The following is a 22547-nucleotide window of genomic DNA, read 5'->3' as shown; positions in this document are numbered from 1 at the left end:
CCGCCATCTTCTCTCGGCACAGAGAGCGAATACGAAATCGATTTTGCACACCCCGAAATGGCTGCACGGGAGGGGTCACCGGAGGCGCTCAGAGCAGATGGCACCGCGGGGACTCTGCCGCTTGGGTTTGCGGATGGAGGCTGCTCACACGCGTGATGAGCTACGATGTTCGGCTTACGTAAAGAGGTGAAGGCGGCAAAGCGCAGCGCGTTGCTTTCATTTGCATTCTGCACCCACCTCCACCACGTGCTCGGGTCTGGGTGCCCGTCGCCTCCTCTTGTTGCAGGCACGCGGGCACAGCTTCCCCCGGCAATTCCAAAGTCAATGGCAAAGCTCTTCCAACTCGCACCGTCCTTCCCTCTGCCGTGGTGCTAAACCTACTCTTCTTTCCTCTCGCTACAGCAATAACCCCCATAGCTGGGCACCAGGGCAGTACCTGGCTCTTCTCCTCCTCCCGACTCTCACTCCAGGTATCTTATTTATGTTATTTGTACATCTTTCAATACCGACTTTTTCAACACTTTTTTTTTTCCCCTTTAATTACTTGCGTTTAAAATAAAAACGCCAACCTATGTGAGTGACTGCCCTCATTACAGTCCCAGGCCTCTGGCTAATTAATATCTGTTAGCTTTGGCTTCTACACCAGGATGCCTAAATCCAAAATACACAAGGCTGCCAAGTTACTTTGCAAACAATGCTTGCCTTGAAGAAAGGTGTGAGTTGGGTAATGCAGGTGTGTGCAATCTCACAATAATCCTTGGCTTCAAGGTGTCTGAAGAGAAGGAAGACTCCAGCTTGGCCACCCCCATGGAGACGGCTGGGAAACCAAAGAGGAAACCAGGAGAAACGTAAAGAGGACACCTGTAAGAGAAAGGAGGCATCTCCAGGAGAAAGGAGGCATCTAAAAGAAACAGAAACAGCCAAAAGTCTCAGGACGGCTGATTAAGCAAGGTGACAAATAAAGGACAAAAGAACAGGCAGGGTGGGAAGGTTGGAGCGGTTCAGCCCCGACAGCAGCCGAGTGTCAGCACTGCCGAAGGCAGCAGGTTTAAATCTGATTAAAAAAGGAAAAGCCTTATGTAAACGTAATGCATAATTAACCTGAGAAAAGCACTCACAGAAGATATTATTGAGGTTGTGAGAGCATTAGAGCCACAAACACAACTCCATCGCTCTATGAAGAATGAGAACATTCACTGTTAAATTATTTCAATACTCATCTAATGAAAAGGATGAAGCCTGCTGCATCCCAAGCAGGGAGGACTGCAGGTTTCTTACATCTTCCTCCAGAGTTAAAAGTCCTTGCAAAGACGCCCACAGGTTTCATCTCCCATAGACCCCAGTGTGAAACACGCAGTTCCTGTGCTCCCTCCTTCATTTCTCACCACCCTTGGGGTCTCATGGCACAGGCACCGCTCGGGCCCACCCATTTCCCTGGGCTGTGCTGGGGATCCCAAGCTCCTGAAGATCCTCCTGATGCCAATGATAAAAAAGCCAAGCCTCCTGTTTGCCAACGCCTGTAACCGAACCGCCCGCGGGCCCTGCCCTCCGCTCAGCTCCTGGCCTGCTTACAACCAGAGCAGCTGTTCCACATTTCCCAGCTTTAAAACCTCGTGTTACATCAACGTCCCTCTTGCCAAAAATGCAGCGAGAGGCCGGCTCCGTGAACCGTGTCAGAGAGTGCCCCTCCCCCCAGGAGGATCACGACCCAAACATTTGAGGCTCCCTTTGGAGAAAGCCAACGGGCAGCTCTGCTCAGCACCCAGCACCCCACGTGTTTGGGGTCACTGCAACACCCAGCACGATCCTGGACCCCACTGCGGCCTGCGTGCCCTGGAGAGCCCCAGTGCTCTGCCATTGCTCACAGCTCTGAGGCTTCCCATTCAATGCATGGCCAGGCTTTGCCAGCAGCACCCCAGGAGCTCGGCAGGGCAGTGCCAGCACTCCAAAACAATAAAGCAAGGTTTTCAAATGCCTGATTTTACAGCTAATTTCGTGGTATTTGGATGTCGTAAGCTTGAGATACTTGTATTTGCAGAAAGCAAGTATTTTAATGGGAGGCTGCAAAGACCCCAGGAGCAACAAGAACACTGTCACAGAGCTCCTGATAAATGCAACAGCAGCACAGAGCATGCTCAGGGCCAGGTGAGATCTCAGGGCCAGGTGAAATCCACGAAAGAAAATAAAAAAAGGGAGAGAACAAGGCAACCCTTAGGCAGCCCACGGAGGTGCTGTCATTCACACCGCACTTTTGCAACGTGCATTAGCAACCCTCACAAAACCACTGGCCGACAGAGGATGCCCTTGTGCCAAACCCAACCTGCCCCGCTCCCAGCACAGGGACTCACTGGGATCAAGGTCCCTTTCATTACCATGCACAGAGCCAGGGGGACGCTGCAGATATACTACGAGCACTTAGGAGGAAAAGCATTACAGCGTCTAAAGGCACTTTAAATGATTTAGATACAAACTTGCCTGTAATAAGACATCTATTTTGGTTAATCTCTTAGTTGCAAATCTTGAAACTCTTGAACCTGCCTCAGGCTACTGTCAGCAGCACTTCATTTAACACTGCTTATTGGGAATAACTGCTATTTCCCACTGTAACCTCCAAACCTCTTAAAGTCTCTCTTATTGCTTTGCCCAAACACACTTGCCTTGAGGATACAGCGGGTTTCTCTCACCGAGAGCTGTTACGCTGATCTGAACACGCTGAATCAGAGCAGACCAGGCTCAGCGCGCCGTCCCCGTGCTGGCTGGGAGCAGTTCTCCTGTGAGTGCTCACTGGGGTTATGGGACCGATGGCTGTGATCTGATCACACGTCACACACACATTGCAGGGGACGGGGATGCGCCTGGGGACAGCCTGCCCTGCCCTTGCCATTGTGCTTGGAACACTTTGTGGGCTCAGCGTCACCGCTGCGGGGCTCACGCTTCAATCTCAGCCACGTTTCTGTTTTAAGAGGATCCTGAGTTGTGTGAGCGCACGCCCCATCCCTGGTGGTGGTGGCCACCCAGATCTGAGGACAAAGCAACCACTCATTGGTCTCCCAGGTGAGGGCAGTGACAAGCACAGGTACGAGAGCCCTCCAAGCACATCCCATAGACTTCCAGCCATGGCATAGGGATTTTCAGACTTGAGTCTGCGGAAATGGGCACCTCCGCAGCCCGAGCAGCAGTGCTGCAGGCACAGCCCTCTGCCTGGGGGAAAGGTAAGAGAATGGCTTAGGCTGGAAGGGGCCTTAAAGATTGTCTACTTCCAACCCCCTGCTGTGGGCTGCTTGCCCACACCAAGTCAGGCTGCCTTGAACCCGGCCTTGGGCACCGCCAGGGATGGGGCACCCATATTTCTCTGGGCAAGATCTGATCCATGGTGGAGGATGTGAGAAAATGGGGGAGCATGATGCCAAAGAAAAGGGAAAGGGCTCACGCAATGCACACAGCATCAGCTGCTGTTCCCAGGGCACGCTGCTCCTGCAGGCTGCACTGCTCAGAGCTGCGTCCTTGAGCTAGTGCTGAGCCCCTCCTGCACCTGTGTCCCTCCAGTCTGCTCCTGTCCTGGAGCTGAGCCTTGGTCTGAGCTCAGGTTGAGAATTAGCATTCATCAGATGTCTTTTTCCCCTTCTAGATGGGCTCCCCCCTATCCCATGCAGCTGGGGGTGGCCCCAGGCTGGGCTCTCTGGGGCTGGCCAGGAACCACCTGGCTTTTCCAGCTCTCTGCAGCAGTGCCACACCTTTTGCTGCTGAGGGTTTGCACAAAAAAAATGCACAAAAGATGGTTTCAGAAGGTATAAGAAGAGGGAATTTGGCCCATTACTGCGCGCTGTGAGGTATGTCTTTAAGCTTCAGTAAACTTTTGGAGTCCCTGGGCAGCTGGTAATGTGCCTTTGATGGAAGCATGACTTTTGAAATGGCAGTTTTTAGCTTAGCTGGGTAACGTTAATGAGAAAATACTGTGGGCTGCGGGTGGAAAGCTCCCGAATCCCAGACGTTAGAAATGAATTATTCTGTTTTCCTAAATGAAGCAACGCAGAGCAATGGTGAGAATTGGGAGCTGGTGCTGGATTAGCGCGGCCAAACGTGGAGCAGGGAGCTGCAGACTCAGACATGGGATGGGCAGGGAGCAAAACCTTCTGTGGTGGTTCTCAGAGCTGCGCGGGTCGGGGCGGTGCAGGTGGGGATGGACGGATGGATTCTCCCTTCTGCTGCAGCCACGGAGCTGATCAAAGCCCCAGGCTGCCGACTGCAGCTCCGCAGCCCCGCAGCAATTAGAGCTCAGAAAGCCAGCGCTGCATCTGCTGCTGCACAGCGCAGTGCACATCAAAAGGAGTTCCCACGAGGATGGGGCCCACGTGGCTGCGTGTGGGTTTTGATGAGCACCATGGGTTGGTGTAGGAGACACAGCCTGGAGTACCCCTCAGCAGCGCTCGTGCTGGGCAGGTGGTGCACCCCGTGGGATGGTGCATTTTGGGCAGCGAAGGCTCATCCTAAAGGCTCATCCTAAAGGCTCATCCTAAAGGCTCATCCTGAAGGCTCATCCTCAGTGCCCATTCCCTGAGCACCGCTGCTGGCTCCTGGTCTCCTATCCACGAGGTGGTGGTGATTACCCTCCAAGTAATTAGTTTTTAAATCAGGCAGACGTTTCAGGAACCACTCGCTATGAGCTGCTTTAATTATTGATGCTCCCTTTTACTCGTATTATTTATAGCAGCTGGGCCAGGCGCGATGCTCATGGGGCTGGGAGCAGCCCAGGCCTCTGCCCAGGTTTCCATCCCCTCCGGTGCCACCCCAAAACCCCCGAAGCTCAGGGACCCCGCCTTGCAGCAAAGCAAACAGGAGCGAGTGCCCATCACCGCGGTAATTAAACTCTCACTCATCTTCATTTCCCTCAGTTGCTGAAGCGAGGCCACTCAATAAGCCATTAGCACAAGGCCCTTTCTGTCACTACGGCATCGTTAAGCACACGTACCCCAGAGACCACTGGGGACAGGGATGTGGCCGTGTAGTGCATCCCGCTCCCCCCCCCAGCAGCCCCTCATGGGATGGATGCTGTATAAACCCTTCCCAAGCTGGGGTTTTCCTGGCAGGAGCCATCCCCAACTGCCCCCTCCTGCAGCAAGAACCCACTTCTATCCAGCACCAGCACAGCATCTGCCCCAGGGCAGCCCCTGCCCCATCTCAAGGAAAGCTGCAAAAAGCAGCACCAGCGCAGGAAAAAAAAATGCCATAGGGGAAAAGCTGCTGCAGATGCTTTGCCAGAAGCAAAGCCCACGGCCCGTGTTTGTAGTTACAATTGTACACTGATTTTTTTCCCCCCAAAGAGGCTGCGCTTGGGGTCTTGCTGTGGTTCCAGCAGTGAGGACGCATGGGGCAGCAGAGCCGGGGGTGAGCGGTGCCAGAGCCAAAGCAACCACAAAATCACAGCGCATCGCCTGGAAACCCCCAAAGGCTCCAGGCTGGGCTTAGCACTGGGGCTCAGCGCCCACTGACAGCACACTGCTGGCTGCCATGCATAGAATCACAGAACCATGGAGTGGTTTGGGTTGGAAGGAACCTTTGAGATCATCTAGTTCCAGCCCCCCTGCTATAGGCAGGGACACCTCCCTTTGAAACCCAGGTGCCAGCAGAAAACCAGCTCCCTGAGGCTGCCCTGTATCCCACACGCCTGCAGGGAACCCAACCCCAACCAAACCCAAAGCAAGGCGCCTTCCATCCTATCGGTTTGCATGCAGCTCAGCCAGCCTGGGGTGAAAAAATACAGCAGGGACAGAGGATAACGACATGGGAAGTGATGGGCATGGGACCACGCTGCAGCCCTATGGTGTCCTGGGGTCAGCAACGCGTTGAGCCAACCCCCAAAATGGGCACAGCCCCATCCAGCAGCCGCTGTCCCATCACCCCCAGCCCAGCAGGATCCACGCATCAAACCCATCCCTGCCCCAAGGAACACTCGCTTCCAAACGAGCCGCCTCCCGTCTGCATTCAAAACATTTATTTTGGGAAATACATATTAAACACTATTATCAATCCGAAAAAAAAAAAAAAAAAAAAAAAAAAAAAAAAAAAAAAAAGGACTAAATTTGTCATAATGCTTATAACCCCCCAAAAGGCCATTGTGAGAGATCCGGATGATGAAGTTTGGGTTTTTTTTTTTATTATTGTGTTTTCTTTCTTTTTTTTTTTTTCCTTCCCCCCAAAAAAAGAGAAAGACCCCAGGTTACAAAGGAGAAAGCAGCGTGCCTCGCTTGGCCCAGCTTGAGAGCTCGACTAGAGGGAAAAGAATTTAAGATGACATTTGCAGAAGTGCCTCGCGCAGGAGATTTTCTCCCCTTTAAGTCTTGGTAACACTTGAAATGCACCTTTTTTTTTTCTTTTCTTTTCTTTTTCTTTTTTTTTTTTCAGTAAATACGTTTCGTTTTTGCTAAAATATAGCAAGTCAGCATGTCAATCGCCGTGCTTCCCCGGCAGCTCAGTGAGTGCTGCTGCAGGGGGGGGAACTGTGAGCTATGGGGAGAGCGCGTTCTCCTTGCAATGCACCCCAGGGGGTGGGGGCACCTCCCAGCCCTTCACTGAGCACGTGGGCATCCCCAGCAGGGCGAGAGCTGCCTCTGCTCCTTTGCCCCATGGGGGACGCAGGGTGGGCCACGCTGCTGTTATTACAAGCCGGAAAAAAAAAAATAAAAAGGGAGATTTGCATGGAGTTTCATCCCATAGAGGAGAGCAGAGATGGATGGAGCTGACACCAGGAAAGGGGGCAGGGGGATGTGGGGCTCCTGGGCCACCCGCTTGTTTGCCACGCAGTGCTCCCCAGCACAGCCCATGCAGGGTCCTTCTTCCTGCAGGTCCATGGAAACACAGAGTGTGGGGCAGAGCCATAGGGCCGGGCTGCTCTCATGCACGTGGGCATGCAGGGCTCAGTCGGTGCGGGCACAGCCCCTTGCACAAGGGCTACTCAGATGGAGGAGCATGTTACACAGACATCACACACGGGGTGCAAAGGAGTAACATTAAAAGAAATAACACCTAACGGCCTCCTGTGACTTAGGGAAAAGCCCGATATGACAAGGGTCAGACAGGACAAACCTCCCTTTCCCAGCACCGCTTTGCAGAGACGTTCCCCTCTCAGCCACTTTCAAACACGCTCCGAGCCTTCTGTGGAATAAAACACCCCACAGATTAAAAATAAATACACTCGGGTCTGCAGGAACCCAGCCACACCTACGGGCCAAGCCACGAGTGAGAGGGAAGAGGAGTCTCTGCAAAGCGTTGCAGCGTGGGGAAGCATTTCCCAGACACAACCCCCTGCCCCCATTCCACACTATGGCAAGGTAACAGTCCTAAAGGCACTTCTCCCAGAGCCGGGCTGCTGCGAGGCGAGGCAACACCCCAACACTCCCAGCTTATTGCATGTAGGCAGGGAAGAGGGGCTGGGTCGGGGCTGGTGCTGCAGGGCAGCCGAGGAGGAGGCAGGAGACGAGGATGGCACCGTCTTGCTGTCTTCACACCACCGTACCTTGCTCGGCTTCTGGAGGGTACAATCCCATGGAGCAACCCTTGCCTCCAATGGACGGAGAGGAAAAATGGCACAGACGTGGGACAGAGGTACTCAGCCTTTGGCAAACAGCCCTGGGTGCATGGCCACAGAGGGGGCAGGAGACCCCCACCGCGCCCTGGGACCCTGCAGCACCTGCTGCCCTACAGCCCAAATCCACATGGCCCAAAGGGAGGAGGCTCCTCTGTCCCCTCCCAGGGCTGGGGGGGCAGCGGGGGACGGGCACTCGCCCCACTCTGTACGACATACGGCGTGCGGTTATTTGGTCAGTTAACATTGGCGGGGGGTTGGGGGAAGAGGGACAGTGGCAGAGGATTTATATAAAAATAAAGGGAGAAGGGGGGTAGAAATAGCGAGCGTGAGCGAGCAAGGTCCTGGCTACAGAGCGAGACGGTTACATTTCGTTAGCCACCAGCTCTTTGTCGGTCACGCCGTTGGAGAGCGAGCTCTGGCCCTCGTTCAGCCTCTTCACCCTGTAGGCTTCGAAGTGGATATTGCTGGTAATATCCTTTATGTTTTGCATGTGTGTCCTACGGGAAACAGAGACACGGGGCGGTCACATCTCACGTAGGGCACAACATGCACTGCGCCGACCCCGGCTGCTACCTCACCCTCTGCTTTCCAGCCCTCTCTCCAGCCTATATGTCCCCACTTGCATCCCTGGCTAATGGTACATCTTTAGGATTCGGGAGGGAAGCAAAAGCAGTTATGGGCAGCTGGGTCCAGAAGGCCCCTACAGCCATGTCCCACGGCAAGGGGCCACCCCACCGAGGGCTGGGAGGGAAGCACGGAGGGATGGAGGAGCAAAGCAAAGCAGGGCTGCATCTGGTGGGGTGAGCCCTGCCCTTCGGAGGCCATCTGGTGACTGAAGCTACGGGGACGCGGCGCAGTCCTACCAACCTGATGAGGAGGTCCCGCAGGTAGGCGAACTCACAGTGTGTCGTGTTCTCCACTGGGAGGGAGAGAGAGAAACCCATCAGCGTACACCCATGGCAACCCATGGCGTGAGTGTGGCAACTGCCCGGGGCAGGAAGGCGCGATGGGCTTCACCAGTGCATGGGGAGCATGGACAGGGATCTACCCCAAGGGAAGAGTGCTTGCAAGAGGGAAAAGCAAAGGGTGCTGCACCAGCACCATGAACACAACAGCTCCCAGTTTACCAGGCAGGTGAATTTAGAGCATCAACTCCCTTTTTTTCATTGTTTTTCCATGCAAATTTTGAAGAGAACTGCAGAAATGGCAGGACAACAAGTAACAGGGTCCTTGTGTGGCATCTGCCTTCTGCACCGGGAGACCCACACTCAACCACTCTGAACCCCATTCAACTCAGAGCTTCCAAGGACAGAGCACAAGAGGGCAGCAGAGATTTAAAAAACACCGATTTTCCTGGCAGCTTTGTTAAGCAATCCCTCAACACGGGAATCCTATAAAAAGGAATCATAAATGAGAGCAATCCCTGAAATGAAGGCAGAGGGGTGGCACTGGAGATGTGTCAGCTGGCTGCCAGAAGGCAGGAGAAGGGAAATGTTGTGATGGACTGGAGCCAGGAGCCTTCAAACTATGATTTAAAATGGGAGAGAGAAAAAAAAAATAGGAAGATGTCTACGGGATGAAGATGGAAGAATGACGAGTTTCCACCACTAAATACATGAAGGACTCATAGCATCATTATCAAAGAATTATTAAGGTTGGAAAAGACTACCATCATCCAGTCCAACCATAAGGAAGGATCTTATCACCTTCTGTCAAGGCAGGAGATGGGCTCAGGAGGGAGGGAAGCAAGGACAAGCTACCTTCAATGGTGCCCCACTTGGTCTTCCTTCCAAGGATTCTCCTTCCATTAACCTGGTATTCCTGGTCACTGCCCACCACTGCAAATGGGATCATTTCCTGAAGGCAAAGAAAAGCAAGGTTACGTTTTCCTTCTGAAAAAACAGTCAGGAAGCCAGGCTGCTCAAAGTCCTGGCCCAAGCTGCTTTCCTTTTTTGCAAGAGGAGCCCCAGGCATCATGGGCACACGGAGCTGCACACCCCCAGCCACGGGCATCCAGCTGCAACGCCGCGCACTCACCCTGAATTTCTCATTCACGAGCCGATCTTCAGAATCTTCATCAAACTCCTTCTGAGGGTACACATCAATCCCATTGGCGAGGAGATCGGCCGTGATCTGGGAGGGGAAGAGTAGAGGAACACATGAAGGCCTGGGCAAAGGAGCTGCTCCCAGCTCATCCCAAAGGCTCCCAGCCCATCCCAGGGCACAGCAATGCCCAGGAGCCAAGCACTGGTATCATGCCCAGTCCTCCAGACCCAGCAGTCCCCTACAGCACACAGTGCCTGGGCCATCCCCTGCACTGCATCGGGGCATTTGGGGCATGTGCAGCTTGGCGTGCACACAGAGGAAAGCACACATGCTGCTCCTGTGCACTCAGTCAGCCTCTCCTAGGCTCCCCACCAACAGAATCAAGGGAATTTCATGCCTTGCTTCCCCACAAATGCGGCCCAGCTGAGCTGAGCAGATGCACATATTTGTGCCTGGTTGCTGCTGAGCGCGTGGTGCTGCCCAGGAAGGCTTTTACAGCCTCTACGTGCACCGCCGTCAGCCTCCCGAAACAGAACAAACCAGCCCGAAAACAACAACAACAACAGCAGCAGCAACAACAAAAGAGGCAGGAGAAAGAAACGAGCCCCGAGACCGCGAGCTCAGAACTCATCCCGCGCTGACAAAATTCCAAGAGAAACACAACGAAGGGCGAAGGCCGTTCCCTGCCGCATGGGATCGCTCAGCGCTGCGGAATGCCGGGCTGGCGGCCAGAGCTCGGCTCCCAACCTGCGCGGCCCCGGCCCCTCACCCGCTGCTTGAAGTAGTCCCTCTCCTCCAGCGTTAGCGTGTCGGCTTTGGCGATCACGGGGACGATGTTGACCACTTTGCTCAGGCGTTTCATGAACTCGATGTCCAGCGGTCGGAGCCTGAAAAAAGCAGCGGAGGGATGAGGGACTGACGCGGGGCCGTGCCATCGCCCAGCGCAGAGCAAAATGTCTGTGGTGAAAGTCTCAGAAGAGCGAAGGCAAAGAGACTGCTTAACCCCAGCACTCAGCTCCTCGGGAAACCCACCCCTCGTGGGTGCGAGCTCGGCGCTATGCAGGCACCCGGCCCTGACCCTGCCTCTGCCCCTCACTCCTCCCAGGTGTTGTTCTTATCACTGGGGGTTAGATGTACAGCTCGGGGACACCTCTGCTTGCTCTGGGATAAATGCCAAAGCTTGATCTCACGAGGCAAGACAGAATCACAGAATCATCCGATCATTAAGGTTGGAAATGACCTCACAGATCACCAGGTCCAACCCCAGCCCACCCCCACCGAGCCCACTGACCACGTCCCTCAGTGCCACATCCCCACGGCTCTGGAACACCTCCACCTCCACCCAACCAAACCCCACTGCCTGTGGGCCCTATGAAACCCCACTGCCTGTGGGCCCTATGAAACCCCACTGCCTGTGGGCCCTATGAAAGGCTCAGAACCCCCCTCAGACCCTGCATGGCTCCTGCAAACCCAGCAAGAGCCTTGCAAGCACATAGGGGAAGGAGCTGATGCCCCATCTCCTTCCCTTGAGGCCACCCAGCAGTAACACACAGTCCGAAGAGAGCTGCTCAGCTCCACCATGCCACTCCTGTGATCCTAAAACCACAGCTCAAGGCTACCCCCACACAGAGATCCCAGCCATCCCCTGCCCAAACCCCTTCTCCTCCCAAGGACTGGTCACACCCTGCATGGAGCGCTCCCCCAACCCAGACACAGCTCAGTACCAGCAGTGTGAGTTCCCAGCACAAGCTCAGGAGCCACAGATCACTATGGGCCCCAGAAAAGAAAAGAGTTTGGCTATTTAAAAAAAAGAAAGACAGAAAGACAGAAAGACAGAAAGACAGAAAGACAGAAAGAAAGACAGAAAGACAGAAAGACAGAAAGACAGAAAGACAGAAAGACAGAAAGACAGAAAGACAGAAAGAAAGACAGAAAGACAGAAAGACAGAAAGACAGAAAGACAGAAAGAAAGAAAGAAAGAAAGAAAGAAAGAAAGAAAGAAAGAAAGAAAGAAAGAAAGAAAGAAAGAAACACAAGGAAACCCCCATGGACACATCTAAGCAGACTGCTGCTGGCAAACATTGTTTGGAGCTCTGCATAATGTATTTCCCAGACCTCCAAGGAAGCAACGCACTTACGTTCCTTTCCCAGCAGAATGCTTTCCCCTCCTTTCTCTTTGCTCTTTTTCAAACAATTTTTCCCCTTTAAAAGCCTCTTCCCCACTGAGGCTGTGTTCCTGCCTCTTTCATCAGAGCACAGCCCGGGATGCGCACGCAGCCGATGGATTCACAGCCCACCAGGCATGTGAGATTCAACCCAACAGACCCCTCAGTCCTCCCTGGTACCTGCTGAGGAGCCAGGGCTGCTCCCAAGGCACAGCTCACATGCAGAGTGGTGATGCTAAATGGAAGCAGAGGGGACAGCTGCAGCACCACGGGGCAACTCCCAGGACGCTGTAGTGCAAAGATCCCCAGTGTTTCCTCAAACCCAAAACCTCAAGTATTTAAAAGCAAGCGATCCTGGAAGTCATTGTTACTCATCTGAAGACACCAAAGGAGAACGAAGGGCTTATGGAGATGATGAGAGAAGAGAGCCTGATTTGAACATCCACTAATAAATGCTGCACGGACCCAGGCAGACACGATCAAGGTCTCAATGGGGCAAGCCCAGATCTAATTCCTCCCAAATTCCAGCTGCACAGCACCACCCAGCAATGCTGGCTGCCCCCCGCCCCCTCTCACTATGGGGTCGGGGACAGCAGTGTGCCTCTAAATGACTTTATGGCAATAACAACTTGCCGAGAGCTGCAGATATTTCCTTTTGGTTGTGCCCCACATCAAACCAGCAGCAGGAAGCTGAGCCGTGCACGCAGCCACCCCAGCACCCAGCACCCTGACGAGGGGCTCAGTCGTGGTTGCAGGGTGTCTGTCTGTCCCTCAGTACACGGCTCTGGCACACGCACACAGCAGGGCTGCCGGGGCTGGGCAGTGGTTCAGAGCCACGTTTCCGAGCCGGGCGGTGCTTCGCGGGGGTCACAGCTGAGAAATTTATTGGGTGGCAAAGAGTGCGGCTCGTGCGGCTGCAGCCAAAAGCCCTGCCAGCAGGTTACTTAGCCTGTGCTAACATGGTTTTACGGGAGTGTTACAAGAAGGACAGGGTGTGTGCGAGCGAGGTGGGTTGCAAATCCTGCCCTGACCTCCCTAGGAGGGGAAAATTCTCCCTGGATTAACCCTTGAGCAGAACGGTAGGAGGCATGAGCCTGGGCTGAGCGTGGTGCGAGCCCCTGCGCTGCAAACTGAGCACGGAGCCCCGGTGCCAGCACTGTGGGGGGGACCACGGGCACATTGGGGTACCAGGCACCATGACTTGGGCTTCAAAGGGGAGCGGAAGGGAAACCCAGTGCTTGCTCAAGCCTTTGGAGAAAGAAGTATTTCCCACAGACTTCTTGCACCGCATGGGGTTTGTCCCCCTTTCTGCAGCAAACAGCTTCAATCGCTCTCAGCCTCTCTGTCCCCAGGCAGGAGGGGACGTGAGCCGACGCCGGGGGTGGCACAGGGCAGAGCACGCGGCCCCCGAGCAGCGGACGGGGTGAGCACTGCAGCAAGGGCTGTGCACGGCTCAGCAACACCATCCTCCAACGGGCGGGCTAGCTGATATTGGAAACACATGTTCGCTGGAGAGAAAGAAGAAAGGCAGCTGAACCTCCAGCAATTACTGCTAGCCGGCGGTGAGAGAAACCAGAACGCGCCGAGGGGCTCCGGCGGGGGCCGGGGTGAAGCGAGCTCCATGGGGTGCTGCATGGGAAGCAGAGCTCACAGCAGCCCCAAAGCTCCCAGCCACATCTGCTGCACGCTGTGCTCCCAGCTCCGCAGACTTGCAAGAGTTAAACGCCCAAAGTGATGAGAAGAAGACAGAGAGCAGCTCATGCCGCAATACCCCGACCTGGCTTGCAGATCGGTCCCAAGATGAGCAGCACCAACAGCCAGAATGGCCAAACACATCATCCCCTTTCGCATTTCCACTTCATCAGGGTGTAAAGGAAGAGCCCAAGCCCATGGGGAGGCTCCTGTTCTCTCTCGGAGGCTGTGAGGTCCCTGCACACGCTGTGCCTATTATACAAGAAGAGCATAGCTGCCCCATGCAGTCATTGTATTCCAGTGAAAAGTGCATTTTTTGTCTGCCCACCAACAGAAGCAAAACAAAACCTTTTTTTTCTTTTTTCTTTTTTTTTTTTTTCCATCTGTTGGAATACATCCCTCCACGAGGAAGAGGAAAAGGCTGACATGAATACAGTGATGGTGGTTTGAGTTTACTTCTGAAATCAGACGCAAAAATTCCCCACGCAGACAAAGCCAGAAGTGGAAGGAATTGACTCAAACCAAAAGGAAGCTCGGGTCTCGCTTTGTGTTGTGATACTTTGAGTTGCAGCTTTCAAAACACCACGAGTGCCCCAGATTCTCAGTAAAGGCTCTGTGTCTTTAAAAAAGAAAAGGAGGAGATGGAGATGGAGCCCTTTGATGCTGTCATTTGAGAAGTGCCAGAGACAGGAGAGCTCTGCACAGAGTAAACTGCATCCCACGTGCAGACTAATCAAACAACCCACAGAATGCCCTAAAAGGGTTACGGCGTTGGCTCCCTCGGCACGGCAGCACCGACAAAGGGGGGGGGAAGCAGAAAAGCAAGTTCTCCTGTTTGCAGAGGCAATCATCTCATTGAATCCCAGAGCTCACTGCCTGATGCCCACCCTCAGCTGAGCAAAGATGACCAAAGCAAACCCGAATGAAGGCTTTCATGGCCTTGGGAGAAGAGCAAACACCCGATTCTCCTTGGCTAAAGCAGCTCCAGGTGCTCATGAAGGAGTCTGAGCTCCTCCAAACCCTTCCTCCAACCCCAATCTTTGGGGATGGGCTGCCCCAAGCAGCTGAGATGTGGGACCAGAGGCACAGAGGGGAGGGCAGAGGGGCTGGAGCCCATGGCTGGGTACGTACGAGTGGCCGGTGGCGGGGATGAAGTATATACAGCAGTGCACCCTGGTGTCAGGGATCCGCTTCTTGCGGTTGATGTTGATCTCCTCCTGCAGGTACTTCTCGTACTGGTCGTTGATGAACTTCATGATGGGCTGCCAGCTGCGGAGGCACAGACACATGAGGTTGGGGTGCACAAGTGAGCGGGACCCTGAGCCCTCCCACCGTCTGAAAGCCCCATCCACAGGGAGAGGGAGCCCAGGACAGCAGAGAGGTGCCCAAAAAGCCCCATTCTCCCTGTCCCAGTGAGATCACACAGGCTCAGGCACTCTGCATGCACGCAGCGCTGCCCAGCCAGCACCACATCCCGCACAGACCCCTACTGTCCCAAGGACATGTGGCAGGGCTCAGGGCCACATGAGCAGGGCCTGGGGACCGGCTGTGCTGGCACACAGCTGCTCCTGGCACCGAACAAAGCCTGCCTCATGCCACAAACAGCAGGATGTTTACGGGGCCGCATCGGAGCCAGGAAGCATCCGTGGCAGTTCCTCTGCTCTGCTCCCCATAGGGCAGGACCACAGCCCGGCCCACCAGCACCAGGGCAGGATGCCCCAGCATCAGCTGCCTTCTCCCTGCAGCAGCCCCGTGCCCAGGCAGCTCACCAGTTCTCGTTGTTGATGTGGTCTCCAAAGCCAGGGGTGTCAATGACTGTCAGCTTCATGCGAACCCCTTTCTCTTCAATCTCTGAAATGGAGAAGAAAGCAGCCAGTGTGAGCTGAGCATGCTCTGGCTAAGCTTCCCCTTACAGCTTCCAGCAGGCACAAACCAGCATTCTGAAGGGATGCAGCACTGCATCTGCCCTGTATGCAGCCTCCCAACTGCCACCTCGCTTGTTCCCCTCTACCATAATTAAGTCAGTGCTGGAGGATAAAAGGAAAAGATGCACTTTTCCATTCTGGATGCTCCACGCCCATTTAGGCAGATGAGAGCAGAGCTTCAGCAGGACACAAGGCACAGCAGGATTGAAAGCCAAAGCACCAGCTGGGATATGCAGAGCCTCACCATGAGTGATGGATTTGATCTCAATGGTCTTGGGGATCCGCTCTTCAGAAGTTGGCTGTACAGATTTCCGGCTGATTTTGGATTTGAAGAGGGTGTTGATTAACGTGGACTTCCCCAAGCCACTCTGACCTGGAAAGCAGCAGGACAAACCATTGTCAGCACTGTGACATTTCCGGGTTATTTTTGCAGGGGACAGCAGATGGAGAAGCTGCTGGGACTCAGCCTGCACCAGAGCTGGATTCAGGGCACTGTTACTGGGGCAAAGCCCCTCCTTGCACCACTGCATGCAGGGGAAAGCAGGGGGAGGACAGCAGTGTGGTCACATGCAAAGGAGCTCCTTCCTCCACACGTGGCTTCCTGAACCACGATCCTGAACCACTCCCACGTCCTCTCCCTGCAGCTCTGTGATCCTTTAGCAGGACAGGATTCCCAGCAGCAGCAGTCCCAACACCCCAGCCCTCTGCATCCACTGTGCACTGCAATGCAGCACAGCACAGCACACGCTGCTCACCAGCAGCTGTCACCACCAGGTTGCAGAGGGGACACATGGAACAGTGCCTGGTGCTCCTGCACCAGCTGCTACCTCCCAGCTTCAGCACCCCTGGGCCCCCCGTGGGCACAGCTCCTCCCACACCCCCTCCCCATGTCTGCTGCGAGACCCACAGCTCAGCTTGTTGATGCTACTACGAATTCCCCAGCCTGTAAACATCCCTCTGGAGCCTGCCAAGGGAGGAACAGTGTTTTCCAGCCACGCTGCAGCACAGGCTTCCCTACCGCACACAGAGTGCTGCCAAAGCAGAGCCCTTCCGATCAGCCCCCGGCATCTGCTGGGAGAGCAGGGGGAAGCCTGGAGCTGCTTTCTGTTCACGCAGAAAAATGTCACAGGAACCTGCACCAACTGGTTCTGCAGTGAGAGGGTTTGCAGTGACCTCCCAGCCCACATCCCAGGCTGCCCAGAGAAGCTAGGGGTGCACCATCCCTGGAGGTGCTCAAGGCCACGTTGGGTCAGCAAACTTGCTCACGGCAGGGGTGTTGAGACCAGATGATCTTTGGTGTCACACAATCACAGAACCAGAGAAGTGTAGGAGTTGGAAGGGACCGCTGGGGATCATCTAGTCCAACCCTCTGCTAAAGCAGGCTCCCTAAAGTAGCTTGCAACCAACCCAACAGTAGGTCCCCTCCAACCCAACAACACCTGGCCCCTTCCAATCCAAGCCATTCTATGATTCATTCTGTGATTCTGTGTCTTCTCCCTGTCAAACCACTGCAGGGCCCAGGGAGCTGCTGTCACTGTCTGCAAGGCTATAGGAACACCCGACACCTTGGAGGTACCCATGGGCACACCCCCGAGGGGAGCGATGCACCCCAACACAGCACTGGGACCCCGGCAAATGCCAGGCTGTGTCCAATCCCAGCCATAATGACCGCTGAATTTGACCAGCACTCTGCAGGCAGCACTCTCCTGTGGCAGAGACAGCGACACGGAGCTCAACTGCTGTTCCCGAGGGGGTGATGGAGAGGACAAACATTGTCACCGAATAAAACAAACAGCCCGTGGAGCACGCTGCAGGCAGCTGGCCCGCGGGAAGCGCTCACCCACAACCATGATGTTGAACTCGAAGCCCTGCTTCATGGCTTTCCGTCTCATCTGCTCCAGGATGGCGTCAATCCCCACGTAGCCAAAGTCTGCAGCCGGTTTGTCCGGCCGCGCCGGTGCCGCCTGCTTGGGGCCGGCATCACGCACAGCGTCCGTCATGCCGGGCACGGGGCTGGGAACGGCCTCTGGACCTGGGGGCAAAGGGAGAACGGTCAGGGGGGCTGAGCAATGTGGGGCATTTGGGGGCTGAGAGAGCAGCACGCAGCAGCTTTGCCTGGAATCACTTCGAATTTGGGCTTGCAATCCTTAACCTATTGCATGCACCTCAATCCCTGCCCACGTGACCAAATCTGTGGAGCACAGCACAAGGATGCAGCCCAGCACTGGGGACACTACTCTATGGGCAGAGCCCTGCCAGGTCCCACCAGAGCCCAGTGCAATGCTTTGAGCCAGACCCAGCACTGAGGAAGCCCTCAGCACAAGTGCAGAGCCCCACTGCAGCCCACTGAGAGCTGAAGAACACCACATCCACATCTAAATGGGTCACACCAGAGAGCACCCACACAGTGACAGGGCTGTCACGGTACTGCTCTAGTTCTGCTGACATCTGTCAGGGGAAAAGCAAAGCCTTTGACTTGCCCAAGAAGCAGGGCACTTAGCTTGGTGCAGAGCATGCACATTACCAAAGCACTTCGGCACCGCTCTGCAAAGAAGGCAGATGTCTCTCTGGAGGATGAGAGAGAAACAAATGTACATCCATGGTCTCATTTAACACCTTCATACAAAAAGTCAGAACCCCATCCCCTCCGGGATCCACAGACAGGAAGCAGAGCCACCAGGAAGGCACGATGAGGCGATGCATCCCCAGTGCACAATGTGCACAAGCGTGATGAGCACCCACATCCCTGCATCCCAGCCAAAGCGCTTTACTTTCTGCAAGTTTTTTGCAAAGGTCCTTATCCTCATTCCTTAAAACAGAAGTAGGGACCTCAGCTCCTATCCTCACGCTGGCCTCATCTCGCTGTTATTTCTGGCTCTGATGAGGAGCTGTGTGCTTTCCTCTGCAGCTGGGGCAGAGGGGCTTCCTCCAAACCAAGCCCCAGCCCTTCGGGGCAGCAGCACTCATGTCTTGCAAGCACTGCACTCCTTGAAGGCCAAGCATGAATAAAAAATAAAAACAAACCCAACACCAATCACCAACGCTGCTGGGGTGGCTCTGAGTTCTTTTTTCCACCCCCAGCCCCGCTGGAGAGCAACAAAGCAGCTGACACACGCGGCAACAATCTGCTCCTCCATCCAGCCCTGCACCAGGCGGTCGGGCTCCAGCACAGCTGGCAGCACGCTGCGGGCTGCTCCCGGAACAGATTGTGGGCCCGGCATGCCAGAGGTCCTTCCATAGGTCCTCAGTTGGCTCTGTTGCAAAGTGGTAAGGCCAAAAGTGGAAAAAATCCCTACATACCACTAAAAAAATAAATCACGTGGAAAGTATGCTGCCACCAGAAGCACAGCGTTGTGCAACTGCTCAGCACCTCGCGCCGGGAGCAGAACAGTAGGGCAACACACAGAGAGCCCGGAGCGCTCCGGTCCTGCAGGACAGGATGCAGCCTGGGGGCTGGCAGAGGAATTAAGCGAATCATGGAATCATTAAGGTCGGAAAAGTCCTCTCAGCTCACCAACTGCAGCCCTCAGCCCACCCCCACCGTGCCCTCTGACCACGTTCCCCAGTGCCACATCTCCACGGTTCTGGAACACCTCCAGGGACGATGCCCCCCCCTACCCCCTGGGCAGCCCGTGCCAATGCATCACTGCTCTTTCTGAGGAGCACCTTACAGCTACGAGGGTGCACGGAGCCTTGCTACCACGCAGCTTGCAGAAAGCGCTGCGCCCTCCCCCAAGTGCGCAGCTGGGAACGTGCACACAAACCTGCCCCAGCCACGTGTGAATGCTACGTGCCACCGTGCAGCACTCTGCTCCAGTGCACCACAGAGGGCTCGTGACTCACCAGCCCGCAGAGAGACAAAAGCCACAAGAGGATGCCCAGGGTCATCACGTGTGGCTGTTTGCTGTGCAGCCACCACCAAGGTGCACGCGGCCCACGCTGCTGCAGCTGGCCCAAAGGAAAAAGTAAGTGAAAGGCCGAGCTGTCCCAGCATCTGGTTCCCGTTTGGGGAGAAGATAAATAAACATGTTGCAACTCGGAGGCTCCACAGGACAACGGGGATGCACAGACACGAACTGCCCGGCGAATTCCCCGGGGAAATGTTGCAACCCACGCTCTCGCTCCCTTTCCTTTCAGCTTCCCACCGAGGCAGCAGCCCTGGGAAGAGCGGATCTGTTCCTAGCAAGAACCTGAGCATCCCATCAGCTCCAAAGGGGTTGTGCCAGCCCCGCCAGAAGGGAGGAGTTCAGAAACACACAGTGCTGCCAGGAATGCCTGACTGCCACCGAGCCCCCAGCAGCAGTCAGACCTCAACCACCACTGCTTCCCCGCAGCACAGCTGCTTCCTGGAGAAGCATGGGGCCCGCTCGCTCTGCTGATGCCCATGGGTAAACAAACACGAGATGCATGGGAACTTGTGCACAAACGTCCTCTCTGCTGGGGAAATCCCCTCCACGTGGGCACTGGAGATGCAGAGAGCACAGAACACCAGCACAAACCAGCCCACGGCGCCAGGGTGACTTCGGACAGCTGCTCCCAAGTTTATTTTGCCAAAGGCTCTGGGCTGTTGCACCATAATTAACGCGCATCAGACGAGAGCCAAACCCAACATCTGTGCAGCAGCCGCCGAGAAGCACCCCCGAGGCAAAGGGATGCAGCGAGAGGGACCCTCTGCAAAAAGGCTTCGGGGAAGCAATGCTGGGAACCACCACAGTGAGGATGAGCGAGGGCATCCAACTGCACTGGGCCACAGTGGTTGTCCCGGGCATCCCAAGTAGCAGCACCCAGCAGACAAGGATGCTGCACAGGGGCTTCTGGAGGGGGGATAACTCCCTTTCTTCTGTGCTAGGCTGGAAACACCGCAGGCTGCCAGGTCAGTTGGATGGGTTTGCATAGCCGGTTGGATAGCCAACGGCCGTATATCAGTCAGCTGAGGGCGTGAAAACATCACAGCTTCCAGGCAGCTGAGCATCCACAGATGTTTCAAGAGAGCCGTGCAGCCCAACCAACCTTCCAGTGATGTGGAGCAACAGCCCTCCAGAATTATGGCTGCTGGGCGTAACAAAGACATTTTTAGAAGCAAGGAGTGAATTTATAGCTCCCAGCCAGCCCCAGCAGATGGGCAGGATTGCAGCACGCACTGCTCAGGGGGCTTTTCTACCTCACACACCAAACTTGCAAGCTCCCAGTGCTTTGGCATCTTTGGAGCGTTGGGGAACAGCAGTTCTGCAGGAGCCATGGAGCAGAGCAGCACTCCCCCTGACCTTCCCTTGGCACCATGCTCTCTCAAGCCAAGGTGAGCGCATCCACTTGGCCCAAGCTACCATGATGAGGATGAGGGGAGGCTAAGCCCTCCTGGGCAAGGCAAACCTGCAGTCCCTCTGCACCCCTGACATGAGACACTGAAGTGGATGCAGCCTACGCAGCACATTGCAAATCCACTTTGTTTTCTGAGCGAACAGCAGGAGGCAGGCAGCAGGGCCAGGCTGCATGCAGAGCTGCAGACCTATCATGGTGCAGGGATTGCTCGCAGCCCATCTGTCCTGGCTTGGGCACATGGGTACAGGAACACAAGGCATGGCTCAGCGTTCCCCACAGCCCCCAGAATTCAGCCATCCCCATGTGCAGAGCTCCCGCAGCCACATCCCGCGCAGCAGCAGCAGGCGGTGCCTGGGGGACACCGCTGTCATTCGATCGCAGCCACCCGAGCCGGGCTGGCACAGCCGTGCCCTGAGCTGTGGCCACCTGCTCCATGCCCCGGGCACCTGGTGACAGCGTCAGGCTCACTGCCAGCCTGAAGTCATGGATGCTGGGGTGCTGGCTCCAGCCCTGGGTAGGGGCTGGGTGCCGCTGCGGCTCAGCCACGCGCTCGCCCTGGCAGCGCAGCGCAGCTCAGCCTTGTTTCTCCCACCACGTGAGGCCCACGCCGGGCTGACAGACAGGAAACCGCTCACAGAGACCTGCAGGGAGGAGCTGCAGGCTGGTGTCCTTTTTCCGTTAACAGAAGAAACTTAAAAAGAAAAGGTCAGAAAGACCCGCAAGGCTCGCTCCAGCGGTCCCACCAATTGGACGTGGGGCTACGGATTGGGAACCCCAGGCTCTGCTGGAGGTACTGCTGGGGTACACCCCGTGTGCAGGGGCAGCCCGGTGCAGGCGAGCTCTGCAGGATGCCCACGCCACCAGCAGCCCCATGGAAGCACGCTGTGTGGGTCAGCACCGGCAGAGGGAGCAGAAGTTTCGGTGGCACACAAAGCTGCTGCCCCACGGCACCGGGGAGGGGACACCCCACAAGCCCCCGCCGGGTGATGCTGCTCTGGGACACGGGGCCCTGCGCACCCCCAGGGTGGGAGGAGGGATTTCTGGGTCCCCAGTTCCCCCTCGCCGAGCTCTGTGCTCTGTAGCGGAGCAGAAGCGTGGAGCGGCCCGACCCACCGGCCAGGAGCGCTGCGGGATGCTCTCGGCTGCAGCCGCACAGCAGCGAGTTCTCAGGGGAAATTTTCGCCCTGATTGGTATTTTTTTTTCTTTCTTTCTTTCTTTTTTTTTTTTTTGTTTTCCCATCTTTCTTTTTCACAAAGACCGATTGTGTCCGGGCGCCCCGGAACACCGCGTTTCGGGACCAGGCTCAGCACGGGCGCTGCGGGCTTTCCCCTCCCACCCGCAGCCCGGCCCCCGCCGCTCTCCATCCCGAACAATGCCAGCGACACCGGCACAGCGGCCGGGGGGGTGGGGAGGTGTTGAACAGCCGCTCTGCTCCCGCATGGAGCGGACCGGGGGCGAGCAAAGCTCCCCGGCCAACCTGGGCTGCCTGTCCTCCTCCGTGACCACACCAGTGGTCCCTGGGGCCGCCTCGTTGGCAGCAGCGACCTCCTGGGGTAGCACCCCAAAAGGTGACCCCACCCCAGCCCAGCCCAGCCCAGCCCCGGCCCGCTCCCCCCGCCCGGACACCGGCGACTCACCCGCGGCGGCGGCGGCTCCGGCAGCTCGCGGCTCCCCGCCTCCTCCTCCTCCTCTTCCTCCTCCCCCTGCCCTCCTCCTCCTCCTCCTCCTCCTGCCCTCCCGCTGCTTCCTCCTGGGGTAGGGTCGCAAAAGGAAAGGTGACCCCAGCCCAGCCCAGCCCAGCCCAGCCCCGGCCC

The 22547-nt window shown here is 56.0% G+C and overlaps 1 protein-coding gene across 7 annotated transcripts in view; it reads right to left on the bottom strand.

The window, feature by feature from the left end:
* SEPT9 (septin 9) overlaps window positions 6119-22547 on the bottom strand; it is a 95989-nt gene continuing 79560 nt past the window's right edge. For 4 of the 7 annotated variants that reach the window (XM_021414533.1, XM_021414530.1, XM_021414535.1 and 1 more), the window contains 9 exons: window positions 17254-17445; window positions 15658-15786; window positions 15258-15339; window positions 14620-14757; window positions 10401-10518; window positions 9623-9718; window positions 9346-9442; window positions 8453-8504; window positions 6119-8082 (listed from right to left, as the gene is read on the bottom strand). In XM_021414533.1, coding sequence (XP_021270208.1) covers window positions 7947-8082; window positions 8453-8504; window positions 9346-9442; window positions 9623-9718; window positions 10401-10518; window positions 14620-14757; window positions 15258-15339; window positions 15658-15786; window positions 17254-17445 — 1040 coding nt within the window. In that variant the 3' untranslated portion in view covers window positions 6119-7946. Of the gene's footprint in view, window positions 8083-8452; window positions 8505-9345; window positions 9443-9622; window positions 9719-10400; window positions 10519-14619; window positions 14758-15257; window positions 15340-15657; window positions 15787-17253; window positions 17446-22370; window positions 22423-22547 lie in introns of those variants that run through there. The other 3 variants (XM_021414531.1, XM_021414534.1, XM_021414536.1) reach the window with 2 other exon arrangements.

This window comes from Numida meleagris, chromosome 17 (genome assembly GCF_002078875.1).
Source record: "Numida meleagris isolate 19003 breed g44 Domestic line chromosome 17, NumMel1.0, whole genome shotgun sequence".
Taxonomy (NCBI): Eukaryota; Metazoa; Chordata; class Aves; order Galliformes; family Numididae; genus Numida; species Numida meleagris.
This window is presented reverse-complemented; position numbering and strand designations above follow the sequence as displayed.